A 19,966-nucleotide genomic window follows, 5' to 3' on the forward strand; every position below is an offset into this window, starting at 1 on the left:
CCCTTCTACTGGGGTCGTAACCCACACTTTGAGACCACCAGGCTAGTCTTCGTCAACCCGATGCCCTCCAGAATTACTGGACGAAACAGTGAAGACGGCAACAGGCAACGCGCCCCCCCCCCCCACATGACGAAGGTGGAATTCTTGCAGCCACCACCAGGGGGCAGCCAAGACACACGGCTTACGTGGGGTTTGGGAGAGAAAGGAAGGGCCTTTGCTGCTGTTTAGGTATAGGAGTGTTTGGGGGGGGGAGGGGAAGGGATGTGTTATTCCTCGCTCACCTTCCAAACTCCCGCAAGTAAAAGAACTGGTTTAGCAAAGAGAAAAATTCTACCCCAGTTCCTTCCCCGCTTCTGTGCTAGGTGTCTACTTGCAATGAGGCGGATTGTTGTTGTTTTACGCATTAAAAATCCGCTTCAAAAACCCGTTATGTTAATCACAACAATCCCCACTTCCTACGGCCCCTCCCAATCCTTTTGCAAAGAATCGCTCGGCTATATCGCGTGCGTATTTCTTCCTGTTTTAACTCGCATCCTCCGGTGACGCTAGATGCATATTTGTCTCAAAACTGGATGCGGTGGTGCAGCTGAGAAATTTTAGATCCTGTTCAAAGGGTGCCCATCCTGTGCATGTCTAGACAGAAGAAAAAAGGGTCTTACATCTCCCAGCATGGCTGGCTGGGGCATGCCGGAAGTTGTAGGGCTCCCCCCACCCCGTGTCTAAACATGCATAGGATTCTGCCTGCACCCACTTAAATCGTAGCACCATCAGGGATCCACCGGAGTTGCTTCCGCTGCCCTCGTTCCCTACCCCCCCCCAGTTCCCCGGGGCCTGAACTTTAGCCCCCAGCTCCTGCTCTGGCTGCACCCCCTGACTGGATGTGATCGTTCTATTATTATTATTATTATTATTATTATTATTATTATTATTAATAATAATAATAATATAGCACCATCAATGGTGCTGTACAGAGTAAAACAATAAATAGCAAGACCCTGCCGCATAGGCTTACATTCTATTAAAATCATAATAAAACAATAAGGAGTGGAAGAGAATGCACCAAACAGGCAGTATAAAACAAAATCAAGTTTTAAAAGCTTTAGGAAAAAGAACAGTTTTTAGCTGAGCTTTAAAAGCTGCGATTGAACTTGTAGTTCTCAAATGTTCTGGAAGAGCGTTCCAGGCGTAAGGGGCAGCCGAAGAAAATGGACGAAGTTATTGAGATTGATTCGTTGTTGTTAGGTTTTTTGATTCGTTGTTGTTAGGTTTTTTGATTCGTTGTTGTTAGGTTTTTTTGGGGGGGGTATTTATTCTGTACAGCACCATGAAAATTGATGGCTCTATATAAATAAATACTAATAATTATAATTTACCTTTTGAATCCTATCGCTGTCTCAAAATTATTATGGAATTGAAGGAGGAATCCACACACACACCTGCAGTGGTACAGCCCCCTCTAGCACCGCAGGACTCCTCCACCTCATTCTCCCGCGTGCGTCAGTCAGGGAGGGGGACCAGAAGCCCTGAGCTTCCTCCCCCCCTCCGCCCCACCACTGCGCGTGCACGTGGCTCTCTCCCTTCCGCGGGCCACGTGGAGTTTGTGTCTTTCTCCGGTAGCGGCGCCACGTGACCCCAGCATCAGCTGACCCAACATGGCTGTGGGTAGGCGAGCGAGAGCGGCCGCGGAAGAAGCCTTCGCCCGCTCCGCATGAGCGGGGACTGCGCCCTTCTTGCGCCCTTCTTGCGCCCAGGTGAAGGCCGGCGCGTCGCGTCGGGTCGGGTCGGGTCGGGGGGTCTCAGTCTGTTCCCTGCCTCCTCCTCTTCGCAGCCCCTGGGGCCGAGACAGCCTCTGAGCGCCTGCAGAGTGCTTTCATTTGAGGAGGGAGGGGGCTCGCGTGCAGCCTTCAGCCCCGGCAGAGCGAGGGAAAGTAGCCCCCAGCCCCGGCAGTCCAGGGCCAGCAGCGCTCTGGAGAAGCCCCCGAGTGCGGGATTCCCCCTGGAGCCCCCAGGCGCTCAGACCTGGCCCTGCCGCAGGGGGGAGGGGGAGGGGGAGGGGGGGAGCTACAACCCCCCATCCCCGCTCCGTCGCCAGCTCTGATCCGTTGCTGGTTTCCCGCCAAGAAGCCAGGTCGCCCGAGCATGTACAGAGTGGTTTTGCCCCCTAGTAGAGCGCCCCCCCATCTGCTATTGGGAGAGAGGGAATTCCTAGCTGGTGAAGCACGTGACTCTCAGGCGGCCTCCATTTCTGGCACCTCCCAATCTAGAACTGAAGCCCCTTGTAGCCTGGGCAGAGTCTCGTGGGAATAGCTGTTAATAGCAGCCCTGGTGAAGAAAGATGTGCCCTGATCATGTTTTTGCAGCGTTTGCTGCCTCCCATTCATCTGCCTTTGCTAATGTGGGGCCCCGGAGCCCCCCACCCCACCCCTGCGTCACCTCTTTAACTGCTCGAGATGTGGCTTCTGAGATATGGGTGGCCGTTCTTTGCACGCTGCTGCGAAGCAGCAAGAATTAGAAGATGGTTTGGTGTAAAAATGAAAGCCAAGAGCCTCCGGGAAACAATTTTGGGGGCCCTTTTGGACGTGCTCCTGTTCTGGCACAGGGCCAAAGGGACTTCGCTCCCTGGTAGACAGAGCAGGTGTTTTGAGTCAGGTCCCAGGTCCTCCAAATAGGGCAGGGAAAGACTCCCATCCAGCACCTTGGGGAGCCCTGGCTGCCAGTCAATGTAGAAAAACCGGGCCTAGAGGGATTGCCCATGAGTGCCCAGATTTTATTAGAGGGCATGAGGGGCAGTGAGCAGGACGGAGCCTTAGTGAAAGCAGTTTGGCGGTGGCATGCAGTTAGGACTGCTCGGTGGTGGTGGTGGCCCTGCCTGTGTCGTGTTTTAGGTGTTAATTGAAAATGTACCTTTTTTTACTTTGGCTTGTCTTCGAACTGGTCTCTAATACAGTTGTCTTTCTTGTATTCTTTAGTTAACTGCTTTGGGATTTGTGCAAAGGAGAAATGGCATGGAAACACGGCCACTCGTGATAACGGATAACCTGGAAAGCCCCGTGCTCTGTGGTGCCTTTGCACTGCTGCTCTGACTTTCCCCCAAATCATTCCTGGCTCTTTGTGTTACCTGCAGGGAGCGTCTACCATGGCCGCCCCCGCCAAGATGGAGCCTCTCCTGCAGCAGGTAGAGAGAGACTTGGGCATCGGCCGGACGCAGCTGGCATCTGCCCCAGGGTCCTCCCACATCATCGCCCTGGTGCCGGTCAAGTGGCTGGTGGGCTTGAAGGAGCGGGGCCTGTTGCCCAGCATGTGCCCACACCCTGAAGGCCTCAGCGAGGTGGAGGTGCGCACATGCCTGCAGCACTCTGTGCAGAAGCTGCCCACTGGCTGGACCCGGGTTGAAGTCCACGGCCTGCGGAAAGAGCGGCTGTACTATCAGGTGGCTGTGAGCCCCGGTGCTCACAGTGAGGCCAAGGAAGGCCCAGAGACACTCCATGGGTTCATGCGCAACGTGGCCTCCCAGAACTACCGGAATCTATGGAAGCAGGCGCACCACCGGTACGTCCGGCCGTACTGCCACGCCCATGCGCCACCCACTGCCCCTGCCTTGGACCTGCTCCGCTGTGCCCTCCAGAGGCTCTACGGCTGCCCCTTCGTTCCAGTGGGGCTGAGCACTTCCTGTACCTCTCCTGCCAAAGAGGGGGGCTCATTCACCAAGGGCCACACCCACTGCCCTAGCATCCTTCAGGCAGACGCGCTACTGGATTCGCCGGAGATGTTCTACGTCATCTTCCCCTACGTGCAGTACTGCCTCCATGACATTGTCACCTTCAGCCCGGCCAAGCTGACCAACAGCCACGCTAAGCTCCTCTTCATCCTCTTCCAGGTCCTGCAGGCCATGCAGGCGTCCCACCGGGCAGGACTGGCATGCGGCGCTTTCTCGTTGCACGAAGTGGTGGTGGACGAGAAACTATGTGCCCAGCTCAGGGTTCGGCTTCAAGACTATGAGCAGATGCCGCCAGAGGAGGAGGCGGCAGCGTCAGAAGCAGCCCCCAGGGATCCTGGCCGGGACACTGCAGTAGTGGGAGGCGCCGGTGTAGCGACACTGGCAGCAAGGAAGGAGGCCCGGGCAGGTCTTGGGGACCTTGTCCTGGACTGGGTGCAGGGCCGCCTCAGCAACTTTGACTATCTCATGCACTTGAACCGTCTGGCTGGGCGGCGGGTGGGTGACCCCAACTACCACCCTGTGCTTCCATGGGTGATGGATTTCACCACCCGCAACGGCCGGTTCCGGGACTTGCGTAAGTCCAAGTTCCGCCTCAACAAAGGGGACAAGCAGCTAGACTTCACCTACGAGATGACCAAGCAGGCCTTTGTGGCCGGAGGAGGCCTGAGCGGGGAGCAGCCCCATGTGCCCCACCACATCTCAGACGTCCTCTCCGACATCACCTACTACGTTTACACGGCCCGGCGGACCCCTAAGGCCGTACTCTGCTCCCACGTCCGGTCTCAGTGGGAGCCCAACGAGTACCCGGCCAACATGGAGCGCATGCAGGGCTGGACCCCGGACGAGTGCATCCCGGAGTTCTACTCTGACCCCAACATCTTCAAGTCCATCCACCCCGACATGCCTGACTTGGAGGTGCCGCCTTGGTACGGCTCCTGCGAGGAGTTTGTGGCAGCCCACCGGGCCTTGCTGGAGAGCTGGGAGGTGTCTCAGGACCTCCACCACTGGATCGACCTCACCTTTGGCTACAAGCTGCTGGGCAAGGAGGCCGTCAAGGAGAAGAACGTCTGCCTCCACCTGGTGGACAACCACACCAACCTCACCAGCTACGGGGTGGTGCAGCTCTTTGACCAGCCCCACCCTAGGCGCTTGGCGGGGGCGGCGCTCCTCCCTGCTGAAGCCCTACTCGTCGCGAGGCCTCTGATCCCAACCGTCCAGGAGACGAGAGTCCTGGAGGACTCCAAGGCCCAGGTGGCCAACGGAACCGGTGGCCTGGTTGCGGAGGCGATGGCTTGCGAAGGCAGATTTGGGGTGATCCTAGAAGAGGAGGTGGAGCAGGGGGCTGAGGCCCTGGAGTCCATCCCTGCAGCAGGCAGAGGCGTGGAGCTGCCATGCTCTTCTGTGCCGGCCCCTGGGATCCCCGCCGAGGGAAAGCATCTCATCCGGAGGGCCAAGGCCACGGTTGGTGTGACCCACGGGGATGGGCTGGAGGCGAAGATCGTGGTCCCCGAGAGCTGCAACCTGCTGCAGGCCTTGGAGGAGCTGGAGAAGCTGGATGCCTTCTTGCTGAAAGGGTTGCAGCAGGGCATGCTGGGCCAGCTGGAGCAGCCCCAGCCAAGGAGCCCTGTGGTGCTTTCTGACCTTTTCCAGAGGGACATGCAGACGCTGGGCGTCCTGGTGACCGAGATCGTCTTTGCGGCCAAGTTGCGCACCTTGAGGCCAGGTGCAGCGCTGCCAGAGCGCTTCTGGGCTGCGCGGGGGCTTTGCCAGTCTCACCCCAAGGAGATCCCGGCTCCTCTCCAGCACCTCCTGGAGACCTTGCTGCAGCTGCGAGTCCCGGATGCCCAGCTTTCGAGGGCCGGCTTGGGCCGGCGGGCTCAGCTGTTCAGCTATATGCCCATCTGGCAAGGGCTACCGCCGCCCTGCCCCTCTCAGCTGCTGAGCCCTTTCAGTGCGGTGCTGCCCTTCCCGACATACTTCCCAGCTCTGCACAAGTTCATCTTCACCTACCTGTCCGGGAAGGCCGAAGACCCTGCGGGCCAAGGCCGGGAGCTGGTCTTCCAGCTGTGGCAGCAGCTGGAGGGAGTGCTGGCCGACATCACTCCCGAGGGCTTGGAGATCTTGCTGCCGTTTGTCCTGGCGCTGATGTCGGAAGAGCAGACAGCTGTCCATGCTGCCTGGTACCTCTTTGAGCCCATCGCCAAGGCCCTGGGCCCCAAGAACACCAACAAGTACCTGCTGAAGCTCCTGATCGGGGCTTATGAGAGCCCCCGCTGCCTGCACGGCCGCTTCTACCTCTACACGGACTGCTTCGTGGCTCAGCTGATGACTCGCCTGGGGCTGCAGCAGTTCCTCGCCAACCTCCTGCCCCACATCCTGCAGATCTTGGTGGGGGTGGAGGGCTCCGCCCCAGAGGAGAACAAGGCCCTGCTGCTCTTGGGCACGGCGGAGGACGACGAGAGCGGTGGGAGCAGCCCCGGGTCCTGCTCCTTTGGGGAAGAGATCAAGGCAGAGGTGGACCGGGTCGGCTCGGCAGCCCTGGAGCTGCTGGACTACATGTCTGGTGTCAGCCTGCATGACCAGGCCTACCTGCCAGAGAGCGAGGACTTCCAGAATGGCCTCTACCTGGCTGAGACCCTGCAGGAGCCGGAGGAGGGCCTGGGCCACCTGAGTGACAAGAGCAGCGCCAGCGAAATCTCTCTGGGTGAGGACCAGAAGGACAAGGCCAGCCTGAAATCCCTGGACAGCAGTCAAGACCTAAAGCACAGCGAGGAGGAGGAGGAAGACAATGATGATGACGAAGAAGAAGAGAGACAGGAGGAGGCCAATCGGGAGGAGGAGGAGGAGGAAGAGTGTGATGACACCACCACTGTGGGCACGGAGGAGCTGGCGCTATCGGTGGCCGTCAGTGTGGAAGCCAGCCTGGCTGAAGATGACGGGGTGCCCGAGGAAGAAGGGGGCAGGCAGGACTTGCCTGACAGGGATGGAGACAAGGAGCAGACCATCCTGCTGGGTGAGCCCCCCCCCCCCCAAACCCTCATGGAAAAGAAGCATTTCCCTGTGGCTGAAACCCCCAACAACTTGCAACAGCGCCAAATATTCACTTTTCAAAATTGGGGGGGGGGGGCTGTTATGAGCCTAATTAAAGGCTGCAATTTACCTGGGAGTAAGCTCCATCGAATTCACTGGGACAGCTTCTGAGTAAAAACGTTTAGAATTGCCATCTGTGCCATTCTGCTGCTCCTCAGTTAATTTCACATTCAAATTGTGGGATCTACATAAGTGTAATACTTTTATTAGGCCAACTCAAAGATCACCCAAAAAATGTGTAAGCTTTCGAAATCTCCAGATTTTACTTTATTTCAAAATAAAGTTAATGAAACAAAGGCAACGGAAGGGACGTAATAATAAATCAAGATCACTAAACAAAGTCTATAGCTGATATGTTTATGGAACATCTACAATAAAACGGCCTGAGCTCAATACGTAACAAAAGAGTAGAAAATACAATTGATTCAACATATAAAAGGAGGCGTGTTGCGTTTGTGTGTTATTTTGCACGTATTAGAAAAAAACAATATAGGAAACTGTACTTGGCTGGAAATTGATCCGAAGTTTGAAGAGCTCTAGTGTAGGGAACCTGTGGAAACCAGGGTTCCAGAATACCTTTCTTAAAGTTAGGGTTCTCCTTGCTTGTTGCACTTTGCTGAGTAGGTTTTATACATAGTCACAGTCTCCCAAACATTATGAACCAACTGCTCTTTAGTGGGTTGCTTTGGAGACTTCCAGTTCTTCCAGTTACATGCTATACGTGACTTTTCAGCTGTGCACAGTGGACTTAAGAAGTTCTTCAGACAGGAATCCAGGATGTTTAGGTTGAAGAAGGAGAAGGAGAAGAGTAGTAGTAGTGGTGGTGGTGGTGGTGTACTTGAGGCGTTACCAGTGGTCTAACAAGAAGACCTTTCTGACAGGAATCCGCAACCGCGTCCCAAAAGTCCCGCAGACCTTTCTGACAGGAATCCGCAACCGCGTCCCAAAAGTCCCGCAGACCTTTCTGACAGGAATCCGCAACCGCGTCCCAAAAGTCCCGCAGACCTTTCTGACAGGAATCCGCAAACGCGTCCCAAAGTCCTGCAGACCTTTCTGACAGGAATCCGCAACCGCGTCCCAAAAGTCCCGCAGACCTTTCTGACAGGAATCCGCAACCGCGTCCCAAAGTCCTGCAGACCTTTCTGACAGGAATCCGCAACCACGTCCCAAAAGTCCCGCAGACCTTTCTGACAGGAATCCGCAACCGCGTCCCAAAAGTCCCGCAGACCTTTCTGACAGGAATCCGCAACCGCGTCCCAAAGTCCTGCAGACCTTTCTGACAGGAATCCGCAACCACGTCCCAAAAGTCCCGCAGACCTTTCTGACAGGAATCTGCAACCGCGTCCCAAAAGTCCCGCAGACCTTTCTGACAGGAATCCGCAACCGCGTCCCAAAGTCCTGCAGACCTTTCTGACAGGAATCCGCAACCGCGTCCCAAAAGTCCCGCAGACCTTTCTGACAGGAATCCGCAACCGCGTCCCAAAGTCCCGCAGACCTTTCTGACAGGAATCCGCAACCGCGTCCCAAAAGTCCCGCAGACCTTTCTGACAGGAATCCGCAACCGCGTCCCAAAAGTCCCGCAGACCTTTCTGACAGGAATCCGCAACCGCGTCCCAAAGTCCTGCAGACCTTTCTGACAGGAATCCGCAACCACGTCCCAAAAGTCCCGCAGACCTTTCTGACAGGAATCTGCAACCGCGTCCCAAAAGTCCCGCAGAACCCTCCCACCAAAGATGAAAGTATGAGCCAGTCTGACCACCCCCCTTCCAACCATATTGACGACATGTGTTAGGGTGAAGCCTCGCTCTGGAATCATGTGCCACTTGCGAGATGAAGAGATCGGGATGTCTTGAAAAGGTGCAAGATTGGAAGGACCTTTGAGTTGGTTTATTAAAGGTATTGCACTGTATGGATTTCAGAACTTTTCTTATGGCCACCGACACGGCTGCCTTGGGGTTTTTTTTGTATGACATTCAAATTGGTCGCCTGCGTCTAAAATCTTTAGGGCCTATTTTAGTGACACGACCCAGACAATCCCCTTTCATTGCGTGTGGGGCTCCAGCTGGGGATTGACCAGTGGAACTTCTTGCAGCAGGAGGTAGCATAGGGGAAAAAATGGGCGATCCGGGGCCTGCGTCTCAGACTGGCAGTGAGTTCCACAGGGCAGGGCTTTCCGTGGCCGTTGGCCTGCCGGTTTGCAGGGGGCGGCAATGCCAGCTCTGACCCTGACTCTCCACAGGGTGGGGCTCAGAAGAACGCAGTGAGGAAGGGCTCCTTCTCCTCGGGGTGGGGCCTGAGTGCCTGCTTATCTCGGCCTCTCTTGCCTCCCAGACACGGCGTGCAAGATGGTGCGGTGGCTCTCGGCCAAGCTGGGCCCCACCACCACGTCCCGCTACGTCGCCAGGAACCTGCTCCGGCTGCTTACGTCTTGCTACATTGGTAATGCCTGTCTCTTGGGAGGGGGGAGGAGGAGGAGGCCCCTGGGGTTGCTGGGCCCGTCCCCTCGCCCACCCTGTTCTCTCTCACCCTCACCTGTGCTGATTCTCTGGCAGGTTCCAGCAGGCAGCAGTTCGTGGCTGGCACAGAAGTGATCAGCCCTCTGAGCTCCGGGAACATTTACCAGAAGCGGCTGGTGCTGGGGGATGTGGTGTCTGAGCCGGTGCTGGCTTCCCTCATCCATATCGCGCACCTGTATGGGGAGCCGGTCCTTACCTACCTGTACTTGCCCTACATCAGCTATCTGGTTGGTGTCTGAGCTGCCCTGAATGGGAGAGGTGCTGTAGGAGCTGGGAGGGAGGGCAGCTTCCCCTCCCCCCTCCCCCCCCCCCCCCTGTTCAGCTTTTTCCCCTAGGATTGTTGAAGCCTCTCATTCCTCGTCCCCTTGCCTTGCTCTCCTGCTCCTCCAGCACCATTCTCAGGTGATGCAACAAACCCGCCATCCCAAGTTTCTAGGCCTCATGGCTGCTGGGAGATGCTCACAGGCATGTGGGTGCTGTCTGGCCAAGACTCAGAAGCCTGCAGGAGGGCCGAGCCGGGGAGGGTTCTGCAGGAACAGAATAAGCAGCTCTACGCCAGCTGAAACCCACAAGCCTTGGCTTCTGTGAGCGTGTAATTCAGATCGGATGGCTTGGGCTTGCTGATTTGTTTTAAAAAGAATGTGCCTGACAGTGCCGCAGGGCTCAAACGCTTCCAAGAGGAGCTGCTCAGAGATGGCTGGGCCTCCTTTCCTTTGCACTTCCATGTTACTCGAGGGCCAGGCACCTTGAATGCTGGTCGCTGCTCTCCTCCTGAGCTTTGAAAGCAGCCAGCCAGTTCCTCCCTCTTCTCCCCCTGCTCCAAATCCAAGGATCCCATTGCCCCAGTGGCCAAGCAAATGTGCTGGCCCTCCCACCCCACTGGGAAGGGCAGTGGGGGAAGAAAGGGCCGCAGTGGCCGGCTGGCCCAGTGGCCCCTGCCCTGCCGGTGGGGAGAGAGTGTGAGCTGGCACCTGCCTGGCTGCAGCAGCTAGATGGGGAATTTCGTGTCCTCCTGTGGACGCTTCCCGGGAGGGTGAGGCTGGCTCAGCGCTTGGTGCTGGAGGCTCTGCATGGAGGGCTCCTTGCCTTCTGCTCGGGGCACAGACTTTCGGCATCAGGGCACGGTTCCCCATTTTTAACATGTTGTTTTCTCCTAGCAAGGAGGAGCCTGTTAAGTGAGGCGAGAGGAGGAAGTGGTGCTTCTCTCGGTGGGAGAGTGAGGCGTGCTAGGAAGGGCTTGAGAGAGTCAGGCTGCGGTGAAGCTCAGACGGGACTAAACAGGGGCTGGCGCTCCCCTTTACATGCTCCTCCGCCCCTGGCTTGATCCCCTGCCCTAAAAAGTGCATCAGAGGCTTGTTAAATCGAGTGGACGGTGTGAACAGCAGTTGGCAGCAGCTCCTCTCCAGGGTTCCAGGCAGGGGCTGTACCTGGAGATGGCGCTGGGGGTGGGACTGGGAGCCTTGGGTGTGCAGCGCATGGGTTCCGCCCCGAGCCACGGCCCTCTTCTCCTTTCACTCCAGGTCGCTCCCAGCAGCGGGGCAGCAGCTGGCCGGCTCAACAGCCGCAAGGAAGCCGGCCTCTTGGGTGCCGTGACGCTGACCCGGAAGATGGTTGTTTACCTCTCAGACACCACCCTCATGGACATCCTGCCCAAAATCAGCCAGGAGGTCCTGCTGCCTGTTCTGGGCTTCCTCACTTCTCCCACCATCAGGTGAATTTGCGGTGGGGGTGGGGTTCCCTGTGTGCCCTCCTGCCTTTGACTTGCACTCTCTGAATGCGGCCCAGCGAGAGAGCCGCTGAGCTGCGTCCTGCCTCGGCCCAGAGACGCTGGCAAGGAGGAGCTCCCTGCTTGGGGCTGCAGAGGGTGGGGGCGAGCCGTGCCCACGCCATGGCGATTCCGGTCCAGGCAGAGCAGCGTGGGTGATGCTGACGTCCACCCTGCAGTTTTCCCAGCGGGACCCAGGCCCGGGGCGTCTTGTGCCTCAAGACCATCAGCCTTGTGGCGCTGGTTTGCTTACGGATCGGGGCAGAGATGGTACAGCAGCACCTGAGTGACACTCTCCGGATGTTCTTTGAGACGTTCTCGTTGTCGCTGTTGGAGCAGATGAGCCGGCAGGAGGTGAGAGGAAGGGGCTCTTTGCCTCAGCTGCCTGGGAGGCTCCAATCCATGCTGGCGCAGGGAGAGAGACAGGCTGCCCCCCGGCTTCTACGTGGCATCTGGCCAACTCAAGATACATGGCTTGCGCAAAGATTTTTCCTTCCTTTGCAGGGCTAAAGGCAGCCGAGTCTTATTGGGTCCACACATGTCCCTCTGTGGGAGCTCTGGGGGCAGCGGCAGAGGTGGCTGGGGAGGCATTAGCCAGGGCTTGCAAACACCCGCGTCGTGCGAGCCCCTCACCCTTCTAAGTGAAGCGTTTCAAGAGGTTTAGCTGGTTCAGAAACAGGCAAAGCTGCGTCTTCTGGAATTCTCTTTGGTGCACAATTGTCGCACTGGAGGTGGATGTCAGCGCGGCTGCGTAGCAGAGGGTCCTATGTCATCAGCTTCCTTCCTCCTTTCCTTCCTACGCAGGGCGTGATGTTGGAACCGCCTGCCCTCCGGACGAGGTCGCTGCCCCCAGACCCCTCCGCTCTTCTGGAACTGCAGAAGGTTTTCAACCCGGAGATGGCGTACATCACCTTCATCCCCTTCTCTTGTTTGTTAGGTATAAGATGCGGCTGCCTCTTCCCGCTTGCTTCCAACCCCCCCTCCTCTTCCCCAATGCCGCCTCACGTGCTCTGGGCTGTATGTGGGCACCTTCTTAGGTAACTCTTTCCAGGCAAGTAGGAGCTGCGTGAGCCCCCATCACAGCCAAAACAACAGGTTCTGACTGTGGCAGTGTCTTTCCCGGACCAGAGTCCGCTGCATCAGCTGCGTGGAGGGTTATCCTCAGCGGACAAGCAACAGGGTAGACTTAGCATAGAGGGGAAAGTTGCAGACAGTGAGGTAAGTTAGATTTCTTACTGCCAGGAACTGGCATAGTACTTATTCTGAATACATAAGCTTAGATGTAATTGTTACAGTTTGCATGTATGTATGTAGGGCTGTCAGCTGAGCTTGACCCTCCATGCAGAAAGCACATGCTGCGATAAATGCATCTATGTTTGAATTGTGGCCTGTGTCTATTGTGAAGTTGTAGTTATTGTTATACCTCTATATATAATATTGTGACTATTGAACTATTGATGAAAAATAAAGTGGATTATTGGGATAAAGTAGCCAATATGGACAGAGTAATATATAAAGTATTGAAATATTATTGTGGTTCAATTTTTGATTGTGGTTGGAGGGAGGATACCCTAGTGGTGTTTGTTATTCATCCAACCATTGCCTCTAATTAGTCTAGTTCACTAGTAACCACAAAAAGATGCTTTCAAAAGAAGGTATTTTCACATTCTTGGGCCAGCATGAAGATCCCGAAGTGGCATCCATTTTGACCTGGTTCGCATAACACGGCAAGCCGGAGTACGGGTTGAGTGTGGCTTGTTATGGGATCATGGGTTGTTGTGCTGCGTGAACCCAGCCATGGTTTGTTAACCACAAATAACCCACAGTTCAGAACCCCACAACAAACCATGGGTTCTCTTCCTGGGTTGTTCATGGTTAGTGTCACAACAATAACCCATGGTTCAGTGGCAACCCCCACTCAGGCTTGTTGTGTGGTGTGAATCGAGCCAATGTCTTTTGTACTCTGTTATATTTGCCATCACCTTTGTGGAGATGCTTGTCCAAGGAAGTTGGGGGAAAGCAAAGGTTTGTCTTCTGGAGAAAGGTGACACCATTTCATAGGTGGGGTAGGGCTGGCTTCTCTGGTGTGCTTCTTGCAGTGAGGTGAGGAAAGCCCAAGACGCGGCCTGTGGCCTCTGCAGTCACTGGCTTCCACAGTGAAGAGCCCTGACACCGAGTCAGGCCAAAGGTCCCTCCGGTCCATCCTCCAGTTCCCACAGCAGCCATCTGACTTCCCTGAATGCCCAGGTGCCACAGAGGCATTGTGGCTGACGTGTCAGCTGACGATTCGGTGGGGCACAGCCCTTCTCCGTGGAGGGAGCCCTACTAGACATGCCCTTCCCAGAGAGGCTTCCCTGGCACTTAACCTTGATGTCTCTTTGACATCTTCCTGTTTTCCCAGATGTGCAGTCAGCTCTGGGTCTGACATTTCTGTCTTTGCCACTTGTTCTGCTGCTGTTCTTGTTTTGTGTGCTTGTGTTTAATTGGCTTCTTTTCCTTGTGAGCTTTCCCAAGAGCAGGGCGGCAGGGCGGTGCCTTAAACAAACAGACTCCTCCTCCTCCTCCGATTTGTTTAATCCCCTCTGAAGGCCAACAAAGCTTGTGGCGGTTGCCACGTCGTGTGGCGGTTGCCACGTTGTGTGGCAACAAGTCCCCTAAATGAATGGTGTCTGTGGTGAAGAAATCCTTCCTTTTTTGTCTGTCCTGAGTCTTCTGCTAATTTGGTCCTGAGCGTTAATATAATCCGGAGGGGGGGACGGGACAGGACATCTCTCTGTCTACTCCCTCCGGGTGGGTTGGGGGCACCGCCCATGCATGCTTTTAGGAATCTCTGTCACAGTGCCCCATCCCTTCGACATCTCTTTTGGTAAACTCTCGATGCACTAGATCTTCTAGCCTTACTGGCTCCTTGACTCTTGTGCTTGGGAAGGAGAGAACTCTTGAGCTTCAGTTCCTCAAATGGCGGCTCTTTCCCTTCCCTGCAGGCGACATGATCCACGCCATTGTCCCAAATCACACCTTGGTTGGGCAGCTGGCAAATCTCTACCTGGACAGCACGGACCCCAGAGGCCTGGCCTCCCACAGCCGAGATGCAGCCGGGCCGGGCCCAGCTCCCTCGGAGCAAGACAGCCCTGAGACGGATGCTGCCTCGGGCCTGGGCGAGGACTCTCACTCGGGCACTTTTGGGAGTGTGCTGGTGGGCAACCGCATCCAGGTCCCAGTGGAGGCCTGGCAGGAGGCTTCGGGCAGCCCCAGTGGCTTCTGCCGTGCCTCGGGCAGCCAGGAGGAGAACACGCTGAGGCAGGAGCTGCGGCGTAGCACCCGCCTCCTCTGCGGCAACTGGCTGGCCTACTGGCAATACGAGATCGGGGTGAGCCAGCACGAGCCCCGCTTCCACTTCCACCAGATCAAGCTGCAGACCTTTGTGGGTCACGTGGGTGCCATCAAGTGCGTGGCCCCCCTCAGTGGAGAGGACTTCTTCCTGAGCGGCAGCAAGGACAAGACCGTCCGCCTCTGGCCCCTCTACAACCGTGGCGACGGCACCCACGAGACGGAGCCGCGCCTGACCTATGCCCAGCACAAGAAGTCGGTCTTCTACGTCGGCACTCTGGAAGCGCCACAACACGTGGTCAGTTGTGACGGCGCCGTCCACATTTGGGACCCCTTCACGGGTAAGGTTGCCGAGGGGAGGCGGGTGCTGGGGGGGGGAGGGAGGAGGAGCCGTGGGGGAGGAGGAAGAGGTTCTAAGGTGGGGCCTTTTGAATGCTTCCTTAAGAGACATGCGCAGATAGGCTTGACGCACGTAGCTTGCCTGGGTCCTAAAATCAGGAGGCTCTTCCCTGACCTGGTGCCCTCCATACACTTTGGAGTACTACTCCCATCAGCCCAAGGCAGCCTGGCCAATGGTCAGGGGTGATGGGAGTTGTAATCCAAAGCATGTGGAGGGCATGAGGCTGGAGGAAACTGTTCTACATTGTGTTACGCATTGCCATCTAGGCTGGCAGCCACCTCACCTTCTGGCCATGCTGACCCAGCAGTGGGAGGCTGACCAGAGTGCATGAGTAGGGTGGGTTCCCCTCCGCTTGGAGGCACAGCCTTGGCGCTTCAGCGGGAGGGGTGAGAGCTGGACAGAGGCAGGGGCTGCACAGCCAGAGGCGAGCCGCAACAGCCTCCCTTGAATGGATTGGCCCTTCTTCTTGGCAGGCAAAGTGGTACGCACATTTGAGGCGCTAGACTACAAAGTGCCCATCACAGCTGTGAGTGCCATGCCAGCCCCGTACGGCAGCATCAGCATGGCCAGCGCTGACTCCGTGCTGCGCTTCATCGACCACCGGAAACCAGGGCTGCAGGTACTGGGCATGAGGGTGGCTTCTTGGGATCCCTGAAGTTTGGCCTGCGTGTGGTCAGCGCTTGGTGGGTGGGTGGGCACTTGGCAAGCTCCCTTTTCGTGCTGTGGCGGGGGGCTGTAGCACTTGCTTTGCATGCAGAAGGCCCCAGGTTTGATCCTCAACAGCTCCAGGTAGGGCTGAAAATCCTGCTGCCTGAAACCCTGCTGCCAGTCTGTGTTGGCAGTACTGGGAAAGCTTCTCTCTCTGGTGGAGAACTGTTGACAGTGAAAAGAAACAAGAGGAAACTTCTCCCAGGACCCTCAACCTCCAGCCTCGTCTCTCCCTGTGTCCACAGCATGAATTCCGGCTGGCCAGCGGGCCAAACGCTGGCCTCATCCGTTGCCTGGCTGTCAGTCCTAGTGGGCGAAGCGTGGTGGCTGGCTTCTCCTCTGGCTTCATGGTCCTGCTAGATACCAGGACTGGCTTGGTCCTGCGAGGGTGGCCAGCGCACGAGGGAGACATCTTACAGATCAAGGTAAGGAGCATGTTTGGATGTCTGCCGCCGGCTCCTCTCGAAGGCTTTAAGGAAAATTGGTTTTAATGGACTTGAAATGGGTGCCATCATCGAAAAGGCCCTGCTCACCTTAGAGCTCAGATAAGAGTTCTGGGTGGGTCTCTCTGCACCTCCTTCTGCCTGCAGCTGCTCTTATAGTTTAATTCACACAATCTCTGGCATTGGAAGCTGGACCTGAAGGTGGTCTTTGCAGAAGTTGTCAGAAGTTAAAGGAAGCTGGGATGTTTTTTCCGGACTCTGGTGAATGAGGTTACCTTGTCCACCATAGCCTGTCCGTACACCCCTCCAGTTTCTCTCAGTCAGAGGCTGGCATCCTCCTTCTGATCCTCTTCACCCTAATGTATTGTGAACTGCAGAATGATGCCATTCTCCAGGACGGTGATGGTATTCAACATTTTGAGTGACCTGTATTCCTGGGAACTGGGCCTCGACCCCATTGCTACAGTGGGGGGAATGCGTGGGGTGGGAATGGAACTGGGCATAAAGGCTGAGGCCTGCTCTCCGTGATGGAGAACGTGTGTAGGTATATTTCAAAAGGGTGGGCTTTACAGAGGATGGGTCCCTGCCCCAAAGGGCTTACCACCACCTTCCTCACCTTGGTGCGCTCCAGATGTGTTGGACTGCAATGCCCATTGGCCTTGCTGTCTGGGAGCAATGGGACCTGCAGTCCAACCTATCTGGGGACCACATGTTGGGTAAGGGCTGGCTTACAATCTAAATCGTGACACAGAGAAATAACACTTCCGCAGCCAGCCTGTGTGTGCGGTCAGTGCAAACGTGGCTGCACCGGACAAGCTGGGAAATCTCGTATTGCAAAACTTAGTATCCTGAAAACCTTCCATTCAAAAACAACCCAAAAGTTTTCTAGTCCTCATGATGTCGGACAGAAGGTTGGTAGCACAGGAGCAATACCTTGTGTGTTCCAAGAAGCATGTTCTGTCGTTGACTGGCCTGCTGTGCGTGGGTGGCTCTGGGGGGATGGTGTGTTGTTCCCCTTTGTGATGCCTTCCTGGGGAGGATTTGCACTGTAAATCAGGGAGGGAGGGAGGACAAAGGTCTGTGTGTTGGCAGGGGGAACCGGACGTGTGCGCATTGCACTCTGCTATTCCTGATTGGTGCTGGCATGCTGACCCCTGGGCCCTGTCCTAATGAGTAACCCGTGCCCTTCTTTTGCTTGTCCCCGACAGCAGTGGCGGGCTGCTGTGTCCTTCACCCAGCGCTGCTGACACTTCCTCTGCTAACAGGAAGCCCTTGGCCACAGATGAAGGCCCAACTAGCAGGCTCCACTCCTGCCTAAATTGCCAGCTGTGGAAGTGGTGGCTGGGGCAAACTCCTGCTTTCTGTGCCTCTGTGGCTTAATGGGGGTTGAGGATGCCACTTGCCTTGGGGTGGACAGGAGGGCAAGGAGGTCCTGATCCCTTCCAGGGGATTCCGTGCTGGCCTTGAAGGAGGCTGCTCCTTCTCATGCTGTAGAAGCCTGCCGACAGCTCTGTCTGTGCCGCTCCTGCTGGGGAGCCCACCAAGGGCAGTGGGAAAGATGGGAGCCGCGGGTAAAATGTGGCGCCTGAATGCTCCGTGTGTTAGCGCTTGGCTAGTGTTCCGGCTTTATATGAGACAGGGCGCATCCCTGGTTCTTCGCCCAGGGGCACGTGAAGGGACTAATAGAGAAGAGGGCTTTGGGCTTGGGCCACGCGTCTCTTCCCCACCACCGAGTAGCCGTTCTTCGTATGCAGGCGCACACGTGCAGGTGATTTGGTGGTGGGTGCACCTGCCACGCAGGTTGAACTGCCAGCACCTTTAGTTAAGGAATCGCTGCCCCCCAGGCACGCACAGACCTCGATTCCTGCGTGCGGCGGTGGTGGGGTGAACGCCTGGGGCAGGATGGGGAACACTCAAGACCCTTGGAGCTCGCATGCATCCCCCTCTCCCCCGCAGGCTACGGACGGCAACGTGCTCATCAGCTCCTCCTCCGACCACTCGCTGACCGTCTGGAAGGAGTTGGAGCAGAAGCCACTGCAGACCTACAAGTCGGCCTCGGAGCCTATCCACGCCTTCGACCTCTACGGCAACGAGGTGGTGGCTGGCACGGTGGCCAACAAGATCAGTGTCTACGCCCTGCAGGAGCTGCTGACCCCCGGCGTCACCAAGTTGAGCTCGGAGAACTTCCGCGGGACCCTCACCAGCCTGGCCGTGCTTCCGACCAAGTGCCACCTGCTCCTGGGCTCCGACAACAGCACCATCCGGCTCCTGGCGTAGCTGCTGCCTCCGGATGCAATGCGCTGGCTTCCAGGGATGGTGGCCAAGAGCCCCTTTTGCTGCCGGGGGAGGGGGGGAGCAGGTGTGGGCAGGGACCAAGGGAGGGAGGAGGGGACCTCACTGCGCCCTCCCTCCTGGGCCTCGCTCCCCAAACAGGCTGCTGGGCAGCCAGAGGCCTGGACCTCCTGTCACCTTATGTGCCTGACTCTCTTTGGGAAAGGGGGGGGTGTTTCCCAAAGAAATCCAGAGGGGAGAGGTGCCATCCTCTCCCCACCCCCAATATGGCATTCCTGTTCTTCAACCTTTGGGGAGGGAGGTCCCTCCCTCCCTCCCTGGATGTTTCTCCGCCGTTGGCCCTTCGCTTTCGTGTTTGTGCCGCTCCGCACTTCCTTCTCCCTCCCTTTACTTACCGTTCACCCCGCCTTCTGCCGCTTTTACTCCCCCATGGAAGTATGTGCACCAGGAAGAGCTGAACGCCCTGTAAGGAGGGAGTAGGCCCCGCCTGCCTGGGAAGGCTTTGCACCTGGAAGGTGACGTCCCAGCCAGGAGGGCCGTTTCCCTCTGTTCTTGCCCAGGAGCTTGTCTTGCCCTGTGGAGAACCATCTTTTAGGTGCTGCCTTGGCATGGGAAGCATCCCTCCTCCTCCTCCTCCTCCAGGATGGGCCTGGTTCCACCCCTTCCATGGCTGACCAGTTGTGCCACCAGAGATGCTCTTGGCATCCTGTTTTCCAGCTCATGGTGGCGGAGCCTTTGATCCAGGACATGGGGAGGGCCTCTCCCACTGCCCCCCCCACCCTCTGCTCTGTCATCCCAAGCATTGTGGGGTTCAAGCCAGGCCTACTTTGTTGCTGGGGAAAGGCCAGGTTGAGTTCTGGCAAGCTCTTAGTCACCCTCCTGGACGGTGGGTTTTGTGGGGATGCAGGTTATGGGCAAATTCCTGCTTTGGGCTCCTCCAAGGTGGTGAGTACTGGGGCAGTACAGCAATGTAAGCACTTACATCTACTTTTGATGGTGGTGGGGAGGAAGGGGGCAAAGAGAAGACCCTCCCTCCCGATTAACTGATTGCAATAGATGATACCTGTCTATCTATCCATGTCCTAATAAACACTCTGGAGCTCATAAAGGCCTTTTCTCTGGGTGTGTGGAAGGAAACTCCTGGGGGGAAGAGTCTGGGCAGGTTTTGTGCGGTCTGTGTGCACATGGAACCAGTCAGTGTGACGTGGCAGGGGCTGTGTGGTCTGTGGGCTTGTTCACAGGAATGGAAGAAGGAGCGTGTGACAAGGCTGACGTAGAGCCCTTTTATTCAACACAGCCTAAATAAGGACTTAGTCAAAAAAAGGTTAAAAGAGAGAATCTCTAGCTAATGAGGAACGCTAAACGGACTTTAATGGACTGAAATCTACCGAGGCTACTGATTAATCCCCATGGTGAAGCTATTCCTGTTTTACAGCAGCATCACACTAGAAGCTCACCTTTCTTCTAAAAGTCTCTACTTTAGTTTTGTTTTAACTATTTCTATCCTGCCTCTGGTCCCTAAAGTGGCTTACAAGTTAGATTCTTTGGAAGGGCAGGGACACACATTCCAACGATAAGAATGCGGCGTACCTGAGAGGTCCCTTGCCCTCACGAAGGGGGGTGACGGACCGCAACGTCTAGCCCAGCAGCCGGCCAAATGGAGCCAGCGGAAGGACTTCTCACATTCCTCCAAGGGGCAGGATT

General features: G+C 56.5%; 1 protein-coding gene across 1 annotated transcript; it reads left to right on the plus strand.

Moving 5' to 3' along the window:
* The first annotated feature begins 1,670 nt into the window (after positions 1-1,670).
* WDR81 (WD repeat domain 81) lies at positions 1,671-18,823 on the plus strand. Its single transcript, XM_063146734.1, has 11 exons — positions 1,671-1,751; positions 2,970-6,731; positions 9,140-9,247; positions 9,361-9,551; positions 10,845-11,035; positions 11,269-11,443; positions 11,894-12,026; positions 14,074-14,760; positions 15,293-15,438; positions 15,773-15,952; positions 17,927-18,823. Exons 2-11 carry the CDS (start codon positions 3,137-3,139, stop codon positions 18,245-18,247), a joined length of 5,727 nt encoding a protein of 1,908 aa, XP_063002804.1. The 5' UTR covers positions 1,671-1,751; positions 2,970-3,136; the 3' UTR covers positions 18,248-18,823.
* The last annotated feature ends 1,143 nt before the right edge of the window (positions 18,824-19,966 follow it).

This window comes from Elgaria multicarinata, chromosome 22, assembly GCF_023053635.1.
Source record: "Elgaria multicarinata webbii isolate HBS135686 ecotype San Diego chromosome 22, rElgMul1.1.pri, whole genome shotgun sequence".
Classification (NCBI taxonomy): Eukaryota; Metazoa; Chordata; class Lepidosauria; order Squamata; family Anguidae; genus Elgaria; species Elgaria multicarinata.

What these genes read in the sequence shown, in the direction of transcription:
- WDR81 (XM_063146734.1), top strand. Translation starts at nt 3,137, where the DNA reads ATGGCCGCCCCCGCCAAGATGGAGCCTCTCCTGCAGCAGGTAGAGAGA. An exon ending in GCTTACGTCTTGCTACATTG is followed by an intron (nt 9,248 to 9,360) that starts GTAATGCCTGTC and finishes ATTCTCTGGCAG; the next exon opens with GTTCCAGCAGGCAGCAGTTC. An exon ending in CATTTGGGACCCCTTCACGG is followed by an intron (nt 14,761 to 15,292) that starts GTAAGGTTGCCG and finishes TCTTCTTGGCAG; the next exon opens with GCAAAGTGGTACGCACATTT.